Source organism: Centroberyx gerrardi, chromosome 2 (assembly GCF_048128805.1).
Source record: "Centroberyx gerrardi isolate f3 chromosome 2, fCenGer3.hap1.cur.20231027, whole genome shotgun sequence".
NCBI lineage: Eukaryota > Metazoa > Chordata > Actinopteri > Beryciformes > Berycidae > Centroberyx > Centroberyx gerrardi.
This window is the reverse complement of record NC_135998.1, coordinates 9,266,366-9,277,143: the sequence shown is the minus strand read 5'-3', so window position 1 is coordinate 9,277,143 and position 10,778 is coordinate 9,266,366. Positions and strand designations below refer to the sequence as shown.

At 41.2% G+C, this 10,778-nt stretch overlaps 1 protein-coding gene across 1 annotated transcript; it reads right to left on the bottom strand.

Moving 5' to 3' along the window:
* Positions 1–1,514: 1,514 nt before the first annotated feature.
* Positions 1,515–6,701, bottom strand: barhl1b (BarH-like homeobox 1b). Its single transcript, XM_071909684.1, has 3 exons — positions 6,251–6,701; positions 3,154–3,376; positions 1,515–1,809 (listed from the first exon to the last, which is right to left on the bottom strand). The coding sequence occupies exons 1-3, from the start codon at positions 6,699–6,701 to the stop codon at positions 1,515–1,517; spliced, it is 969 nt and encodes a 322-aa protein (XP_071765785.1).
* Positions 6,702–10,778: the final 4,077 nt, after the last annotated feature.

Sequence of the window (10,778 nt, the reverse complement as noted above, 5' to 3'; positions counted from 1 at the left end):
TGAGGTAAACCAGCAGCCTAATTTAACAAATCCATAAAAAAAAAATAGAAATCAACGTGTTGATTAGAGCTGACAGGCCTTCCTCCATCAACCAGCACCTGGGATACACACTTCTGTTTCACACACATAGTCCAGCAGCCACGTGATTAAATGAAAGACCTTTATTTCCACATTTATAAAAGTAATTCTCTTTTACATCAAATCCCCCCTTTTCCAACCTCTGCTGTGAACTTCACAAAATGAATTTCACGAAACGGGGGGAGAGCTAGAGGAACGAAAAACGATCCAGAAATACGAGAACCACTCCACAAGTTGATATCTGCAATATACATTTTTCACCAAAAGAGAGTAACAAGGGTATCACGGTTTCATATGAAATAACATAAGTAATGCACAACGTCTGTTCAAATACATCTAGCAAATCAACAGGCAATACACCTGGACACAGACCCAAGTCCAATAGGCTTGTTTATCGAAAGAAACAAGATTACTGAGGTGTTTGCCTCTTCCTCCCCCCTCTGCAGGGATAAACTGCTTCTTTATAAATTACTTGACATTTTACTCCGCTAAAACTTCAACTAAGAACAGGAAAAGACTTTAAATAGATTTATTTCTTTTCGTAACTCTCAATGTGTGTGTTTGTGTGTGTGCCTATTTGGGTCCAGGCAGTCCATCCCCCTTTCTCAGACAATAATTTTTTTTTTTCTGACTCGATCGTCTGTATAGTTTCTCATGGCTAATCTAGCCTATTAAATGTTAAACTGGATCACCGTGGTCCGAGAAAGACGCACAAATAGATCAAAAAAAAAAAAAAAAGTTTCTTTAAAATCAGTCTCTTTCGAATAAAATGCAAAATATTCTTATTTACAGGTTTATGACTGCTGATCATCTTGTTTTTCACGTGTAAAGAAAAACAAATGACAGATTTACAAAGAAAAAAAAAAGAAAATATTTGCTAATTATTCCTTTGGATCCTCTAACTATTCAAATTACATGGAAGGATGTTCGTCTCCGCTGACCAAAACACTGATGCCATAGTCAATGAATTCCCCAATAATAATAATAATAATAATTATAATAATAATAATAATAATAATAATGATGATAATAATAATAATGCCATTAGTGGGTCTAATTGGCATCCATAACTGCAGGTGAAAATGCCACCAACAGTTTTATCTGTGAAGACTTCAGCCTCTTGCTGTTGGGGCAAACACTGAAATAGGACAAAAAATAAATACATAACTTAGATGCATAGTGAAAATAAATAAGTTATAAATAAAGCTCATGTCCAAAAAAAAAACAAAAAAAAAAACTGTCCACACAAGGGAGAGTTCGAGTTTCAGCCGCCAGGTTCCCTCCACATGGCTTAGCCTATATTTCTCAGCGGCCTATACCAGTTTTTGTTTTGTTTTTTAATGTTTGTTCGTTTTTTTCCTTTTTTGATTTTTTCTCTTTTCTCTTAGGAGTCCCAAAGCTGCCAAGGATGGCGCAAAAATCTGCAGAGGCGCGGCTCACCGCTGCTGAGTCGGCCGGGGAAGCACGCCGGAGAGCGGGGGCAGCGGGGGCGGCGGCTCGCTGCCCCCCTGCAGGCCGTGCAGCAGGATCCGCGGCACGAGGGGTCTCTGCAGGGCCGGAGGGGGCGCCGAGGGGCCCCGGTACAGATACAGGGCCGCGCCGGGATCCAGGTTGGACACCAGGCTCTGGGGGTAGAAGTACGGCGACGGGAACATCCTCTGCAGGGCGGAATAGTTTCCAGCCTCCGCCAGCAACTCGAGTCCCACCGCTGTCTGCCTCTTCCACTTTGTCCTGGAAGAGCAAACGAAGTTGTTAGTATCTATATATATGAGTGTGTGTGTATGTGTGTGTGTGACCATCTGATACACAAAAATACCCCTCTTTTCTGTTTACTGGCTGTCAGTGGAGTGCAATGTTAAATATGAGCGTGCTGTCCCGTTCTGCAAAGCTGTCAGCCTGAAAATCTTATTTAATTAATTTCTGAGGTCCACTTAAGAGTCTGCTAACGCAGGCTGTTTAAGGCAGGAGCACATGAGTAATTCTGTAAAAAATCACCAACCTGCCACTTGTATTCACACCCAAGGATATCTGTTAGATTGCCAGTATGCACTCCATGCAGGTGAATAATTCATAATAAAGATAATTGAGTAGATATAGTGGTTTGTTTGAATTATTGATATGCACACATGCAACGATGCATTATTCATACTCCAAAGTGTTGTGTTTTTATATTTATTTATGTCATTTAGCTGCCTGAGAGTCAAAGCTTTAAAAAAACAAATGCTGCCCGGAGTTAGAAATAAATGCTAAACTTAATTCAGCCGAAAACTACAGTATAGGTGAATAAATGTTTTACATCCACGAAGAAGGCTTCTCTTCCCTGTTATTGTATTTCCTTCATGTCAGTCTCCTTAGAAAGTTGACAGCTCGCTTTTGAAACTGTTGCAGAGTCATTTCATCTCTTAGAAGGGACATTTTGGACACGATGAAATTAAGCAATCGTGTTGCACGAAGATGCTGCAAACTTGTCAGAAATAAACTCAGGACTGAACACGACTGACAAGCGTTTCCTCCCCCCCAAAAATAGTGATTTATAGGCGTTGGGCTTGGCCGCAGCAAAAGTGTGTCTATATTTTTTTATGTTTTCGTTTTTATTATTATAATGGAGAGACAAAAGACCAAACTAAAATCGCCAGAAATGCATTCTGGTGCCAAATAAAAAAGAAATCACACCAAGGGAGCATCCATGACTAATGATCTCCTCAAGATGAGAGTTTGGCAACTAAACAGGCCTTTAACATTGACCAACTGACAGGGCAACCAGTTGTCAGTCATCAATAATTGCTCCACTTGTCCCCAGAAATTTACTGGCTATACACAAGCGAGTGGCGGGAGTTTTGGTGCAGCAAATGATATGTGAATCTCGTGCAGCCATGTGAAGTGCAGCCATGCCACCTTAGGATGATGGTGAGGATGGAGGAAAAAAAAAAACATGGCGTCCACGGGTCCATGTGTCTAGCCTATTTGCTGCCGATGTGAGCCAAGCGTGAGAAATCAGATTATCCCCCCCTCCTCCTCCTCTTCCTCCACCCCTCCTCCTTGTCTCCAACTAAGCAGTGTCCTGGTGGCTCTTACCTCCGGTTCTGGTACCAGGTTTTGACCTGGGTGTCGGTCAGGTTGAGGGACGCCGCCAGCTCCATGCGGTCCTGGACGCTCAGGTACTTCTGCCGCTCGAAGCTGCGCTCCAGCTGGGCCAGCTGGTGGTCGGTGAAGGCCGTCCGCGCCTTCCGGGGCTTCTTCAGCCGGACCTGCGGGCTGTCTCTGCTGCTCGAGATCTCCCGGTCACCCTCCTCTTTCACTGGAAATAATAGAAATAAGTGAAAATAGGCTCTGGCTAAGGCTTCTCACATGCGTCCATCCTCTCGGCGAAAAACATATCCTGATAGGTAAATAAAAAGGTCGGTAAACTGATATAGGCTTTACTCTATGACTTCCAGTGGCTGAGCATCATAAGATAAACAACCAGCAATGTAAACAAAATCAAAACAAACAAAAAAATCAAGTAATTTAAGACCCTATCTTCATATAACTTACAGCAATGTGATGCCACTTATGTACAGGCTATTATAAGTTTCATATCTGATCTGATTCAAGCTAAAAAAAAAAAAGAAAAGAAAAGGTGGGTGAAGAATGACCTCCAGTCGGTTATCATCATAAGGCAAAAAACACAATTGTGACCAAAAATAAATTGTATTTTGAGAAAAATCGTTTATTTAAGACCATGTCTCCACAAATAGGCTAACTTAGGCTACAAACTGTTTACTGTATGAATTTCATATCATAAAGATTTATGTCAGTCCATAAGAAGGTGAGTAAACCAAATAAAAAAGTGGACTTACTGAGTTTAAGTGGGTTAAATCCCTGCTTGTTTTACCTAAACAAGTTAAGAGTGAACCTATCTAATAAATGCTATTTATTTTATGTGACAAAAGGTTATATAGGCCTACGTTTATTGTGAAAATGTCTAAAACTTTGACTAATTTATATTAGCACGTCTACATTTGAATGGAAGTGTTCTGCCTGTCGAGTTGAACTCATGCCTTTCAGATGAGTGCCTATAGGCTATATGGTGCTATTTGATTCGGGCTTAAATTGTTATGAAAAGCTGTGCCAATATTCGCACTTCCAATCTGATATTTTTCCCCGCCAGTAGGCCCATATTCTTTGTTCTTTTTCTGCGTGGTGTCATGTCAGGGCGTGCATTGATATACAATTCTTAGTCAATTCTCTGTTTCACTCTAAAAAAAAAAAAAAAAAAAAGAAAGAAAGGGGGGAAGCGAGGCGAGAGATCTTGGTAGTTGAATAGTTGAGTCGTCTCAAGAAGCACAATAATCCGCCTAATTGAGCCACAAGGGAAGGACGAGCCTTTCAACCGCGACCGGAGAAACTTCACAGGACCGTGGAAATGAGTGAAAATAAAGAGCCGGGCGGCCTTGCGCGGTTACAAATCTGATTAGCACCGGGGACAAATTGCATCAAATCCCTGAAATATTAGGAGGCGGATTCGTGGAAATCAAAGTACCGTATAGGCGCTCTACGGGCCTCGCGTCTTCAATCAATGCGTCGATGAGAATCTCCACACTGTGACACACGTGAACGCACGTAGGCGCGCGCACACACACACACACACACACACACACACACACACACACACAGACGCACGCGCGCGCACTCACACAAACGCGCGTATAGACACATTTGTTGAACAAATTGATAACGTGACGCCTCTTCAATAGTCAAGCTTCCTTAAAAATTATATTGGTAGAAAACCATTGTGAGTCTATTAGTGATTATTGGCTATTGATTGCTGCTAATGTTGAACAATATTGTTATAAAAACAATAATAGGCCCAATAATATCAGTAAGGATAATAACAATAACAGCAATAATAGACCTAATAATAATAATAATAATAATAACACCACTAATAATAGTAATTATTATTATAATAACAATAATAATTATAATAATTATAATAATGATAATGATAAAGATATTTTCTGAATTATTGAAACGGGTTTGGTTATGTATTTTTCCTTGTAGCCTACAGCGGTTGACTTCTTTCCAGGCACTGCTTCATTAAACTGTCAATGGAGGTGACATGTCTGTTATGGCTGACATGATTGGAAACAGAAAGGCCCTTGATGGCATTTATCTGGAGGCGACCCTGTCATCTCTCCCCTTCCTGCCTGCCTGACATCAACAGATGCTTTCAACATTTCTGCTAATGCAAGCGAACGCGCCGGAGATCGATTCAAATGAAATAACTTCCTAAAAAATTAACTCATTATCACTGAAGGATAAATCGTAGCCAGTGTTTCAAGCGTGGTCGATTTCTCCCATTGATGGCTTCCAGTGGCCTACTACTAATGAACCGGTGTCAGGTTATTGACGAACATCACCGGGTGTTACGTTTCAGTTTTTACGTTTTTCATCCAGAGTGAAAATCTGAGCTGCCAGATTTAAAGACAAACTTTTTATTTTTGGACAAGAAGCACAATTTCTCATTTAGCTGAGGAGGCCTACAAAACACTTTGACCAAAGGCTAACACCTTCCACACAAACACAGGCCCTGTGGCCTATTTCACATCTGTTTATATATTTTACTATAGTCTATTTAATTTAATATCATTTCAAGCAGCTCTGCTGAATGCTCAAATTATGTTTTTACTAGTTTGAGTAATAGTTTAATAGTTTTAATTTATTGTTATGATAACCACATGTCCTGTATGCACCACTCAATATTTCCACATTGCGCCACGAATTGTATATCAAACCTTTCTGTGACAAATTTTTACTTTATTTGTTATTTAATCTTTATTTAATAAACTTAGTCTCAATGAAATTGATAATCTACTTTTCATGGGAGACCTGGCCCAGAAAGAAGCATCCAGACAAGACCAGACATAAAAGTTGCATAACAACATATGTTGGCCTATAGCCTAAAGAAAAATATACAGTAAAAGTAAAAGTAAAACTAAAAACAAAACAATGTACAAGCTCCACATATAACCAAAATAACGTCAAAGAGAGACATTTTCTACATAATCTCCCCAAAAGGCAAACAGTCCAGTATCAAACCAGCAGACTATCCGTGTTAGATCTTATATACAAAGCAAAAGTCCTTCACCGTGTTCAAACTCACCGAGAGACTCAAACTGTTTCTCCTTACCTTTATATTCGCTGTCTGACGACGAGTTGCTGTGGATTTTCTCCATGAAGTCGTCTGCTATTTTCGAGGCCAGTCTCCCCGTCTCCTGGGTCGGCTGGCCGTTGCTGGAGTAAGGCGCACAGGCGGCCAGCGGCTTACAGTCCGCAAGAATATCTCTAATGAGGAAGGACGAGGTTACGGTCCTCTGCTGCGAGCCTGCGGATATCTGCGCGTGCTGGAGATGCTGTGGCAGGCCGACGCCGTGACCTTGTCTCTGGGCTACCTCCTCCGCGCACTCCCTCCTCGGCGACGGCGGAGAGGAGCAGCCGCTCTCCACGTCTGATCTCGGGCTGAACTCCAGCGGCGAGCGGCATTCCCCCACCAGGCTGTCCCCCTTGGACACCGGACTTCCAGGTCTGTGGGACAGTAGCGAGTCGATGCCAAAACTGGACCCGTTGGCGGACGCCTCCATTGTTTTGATGGAGGCCTCAAACTACCATTTGGTATTCAGGACAAGTTTTTTGGGCTGTTTCAGTCTCAGTTGATCCAGCAGAGCAACTCCCCCCAAGAAATGCTTTTGGTTAGGCTGCGATGGAAGACAATTCATCCACTATTTGCTGTCTCCCAATTGGTTCTTTATAAAAAAAAAAAGATATCTCCAGGCTAAGTTACATTACAACAATCGTCCATGCATCCGATATTTTTATTTTCAGAGTATGAGTCCTCCTGAAATCGATGAAGCCGTGGAGTCTCTTTTGAGAGTCACAATCGATTTTTTTTTTTTTTTAGGTTCAGCTCCTTCTTTTAAGTCAGAAAAAAAAACCTCTCACCGATTAGATTTTTCCTCAGATTATCTCAATTGTTGAGCAGCAAAAAAAGCTGCAGTAATCAGCGACACTTCTGGAGACAGCGGAGCAGCGTTTATCGCGCTGGAGTCTGCAGGAGAGAAACGCGTTTCAGCACCATGGACAGGTGCAGCTGCTCGCGACCTACAGCAGGTGAGCCTCAAACCTGAGCGAGCGAAGAAGACACAAAATCGCTGAAATCTTCAGTACGCACACAGCAGCTCGGCGTGGAGACCCATGTGGCTGCTGCTGCACCGACGACAGAAGAAAACGGTAAGCATTCTTGCAAGTAGGAAAGCCAGAAAAAAAAAAGAAAAACAGAGAGAGAGAGAGAGAGAGAGAGAGAGAGAGAGAGGAGAGAGCGCGAGCAGCAGCAGAAACAGAAACAGGAGCAGCAGCGGAGGAGGACGGCGGTATGAGCGCGGCAAAGCAAAAGAGGTAAACTGGGTTAAATAGTCACAACTGGCAGGTAAAGGACGAGATGTGAGGTTTGTGTGTATGTGTGTACGTGTGTGTGTGTGCGTGTGCGCGGGGGGGGGAATCCCAAAAAATTGAACTTGAGGAAAAGTCAGGAGCTAGGTTTTAAGAGCGCCTCGGCCACGTGAGTCCCCAGTGACAAGCCTTCATTGGCTGAGGGAGCTGGAAGTGGACCTCCCCACACGCCCACTCCCACTCGCACTGCCTCCTCCTCCTCCCCCTCCTCCTCCTCGCGCCGCCGCCTGGCTCATCCTCACTTTGATAAAAGAGACACTGAATTCATCAGGAGACTCAGATCCAACTGTTTACAGGCAATTTTCACACTGTTTGCTTTCATTACATCATTGATGAGGCTTATAATGGGGTTATTATGTGGAGCGGGTAGGTCTTTTTCTCTCGCCTCCCTTTACTCGACTGTCCCCCCCCCCCCCCCGTTTCCTTATCAAGATTTTACCTCACCATGTTATTAATATTATCTTTTTTTTTTTTTTTTGCTTAGTATTTAGCGTTGTTTGTAGGTGTAAATATTTCAATGTTTTGAAGTTCAGGTATAGTGTTTATTGACCGTTGCCTCTTATTTCAAATCTTCTATATTATTTGAACACGGATTTCTTTTAACACTTTGAGTCATTATTATTGTAGAATCATTAAACACAATTAAATAATATATTGAACAATATCTGCTATTATTATTGTTATTATTATACCTATTATTATTATTATTAGTAGTAGTAGGCTAGTATTACTACTACTACATTTGTTGTTGATGATGTTGGTGGTGATTTTGTTCTTTAAAAATATAACAATTATTATTTGTCATTGTTGCTGCTGTCCATCATCATCATCATTGAGCTAATAGTATTTCATATGGGCCTGCTATATTATTCAACATTTTTTTCTTCAACCTTTTTGTTTTTGTTTGCTGCAATTTCATTTCATTTCATTTCAGCAGAAACATTTATCTCTCAAAGTCCCAAAACAACCTTTAGAGATCCATCATGGCCCCCGCCTTGGCAAAGCATTTTTGTGTTGCCTGTCAAATAAAAAACACTGGCTCCACTGAGAGTGAATTCAACTCAAATAATAAAGCCTGAAAAAATTCTGCTTCACCGTCTTTCTTTCTTTTTCTTTTTTTTTTTGAGCACGAACAAAGTCTCGACACTGAATTGTCATCGTTTAGTGCATAATAAGTATCTAATAGTCGCTAGTAATTGTATACAATGGTAATGAGCAGTAATAGTCCGAGCCGCGTGGGCTGACAGGGGGACAGCGTGACGCAAACTTTAAGGTGCGTGAAATGCCATTGTGTGCACTTTCACTTTAACATGCATGAAATACCATTGTGTGCACTTTAGCTTCATCCTGCACAACAGTTTGCCCCGCACGACTCCCCGACAGGCCCTAATAATCTAACACACCCCTCCCTCCTCCATCCCCTCCCCTCCCTCCCTCCCCCCCATGTGACCACCAGATTGGAGGCGCACGTCGGTCTCAGACACCGGCAGGTTAGTGAATCCGCTCCCCGCTCCCATGGGGTCCCATCACGGCTGCAAGCTGTCACATATGAGGCGGGGACAACACAGATATAAGGCAACACACCCACCCTGACTTAGCTTTTTCTTTCTCCTCTGCTCGTGCATGAAAAGGAGCAGTGGTTTGATGCTTTCTCAGAGTTTTTTTTTTTCTTTTCTTTTCTTTTCTTTTCTTTTCCCTCCTGTCCTTTGCTGGTCCATTATAGGCTGCAGTGATGTGGTATAGTAAATAAAATAGGTGGTTAAACTATTTGACCTCCAGTTTGGTGATCACCATAACTACCAATACCAACAAAAATCTATTAGGTATTTTAAGAAAAGCATTAATTTATGCTTTCTTTCTTAAAAGATTCTATCCTCATGTAACAGTTTAGTATTATGTACACTTTTAATTTATGTCAAAACATATTTGTCAGTTTAAAAATGTAGGTAAACTCTATTCTGTAAGTATAAAGGTGAGTCATTTGAGTTTAATTGCCTTTAAATGGGTTTACTCTCCACAAGCTACAACCTAACTTACAAGTAGTTAATTGAAAAATGTCAATAATAAAAAATTTTTTCAAAAGTTTCAAAAACACCTTGTCACTCATATACTTAATGAGATTTGGAAAACATATGAATGTGTTTTACATAAAGCCTGATATTTGCACACGTATAACAGAATGAAAAAATAGTTTGTTCCAATTAAATTTAACAAGAATATTGTCTTTTTGGTAAAGTTTATTCGCTATAAAGACTGCTAACATCTTTTTCAACTGAAGACAGTTGTGTCTGGGAGAGTAGGTTGTATTGCATGGGTAGAATGTAGTTTTCTATCATTTGTGTGTGTGTGTGTGTGTGTGTGTGTGTGTGTGTGTGTGTGTGTGTATGGTGTAATGATTTGGCTCATGCCACTGCTGATTTTGGACAAGCGTCCCTCTGGTCAGGGGAAGCTCGGATTTTTTTTCAGGAAATGGTCTGAATATGAGGGTCAGTCTCTCTCTCTTTCTCTCTCTCACTCTCTCTCTCTCTCTTTCACACACACACACACACACACACACACACACTGATTTAACTGACTTAAATGGTGTGAATCTGAGGGTCATTACATGATGAAATACTCTCTCTCTCTCTCTCTCTCTCTCTCTCTCTCTCTCACACACACACACACACACACACACACACACACACACACACTCTAATGTTACTGGATAATTGAATAATATCTTATTATTGATCCGTACTAAACACCTCCATACCTTACATTCAAATTTTACACACTAACCATGTTGACACCCTTAGGCCATTTGACTGAAACATAAACTGTCTTATTTTCAGAGCCTGATACTGAGCTGTACAGTTGTTTTTATTTTACATATTTTAAACCAATATTGCTATTAACCTCAAATTATCAGGCTGCCTGTCTTTATGCAAAGTTATCGATAATTGCCTATATAAGAACAAAAAATCACACCAGGCGCAATTTCAAAATAAGTTGGAGAAGTGCTCCTGCGAGCAAGATTAGCCTAGTCCATACTGACCTGTCAGTGTTAATAATCTATCCATGGACACGTTACGCTTTATTTTATTTTATTTTTTTCCTGCAATATTGAAATCTTGTCCAAAGAGCTTTACTGAGTAGACTACTAATAATGCCTACTGGGCCTTCTCAGCTCCCTGGGCTTTGTGAGGGGGAGAAAAAAAACCCCGAAAACA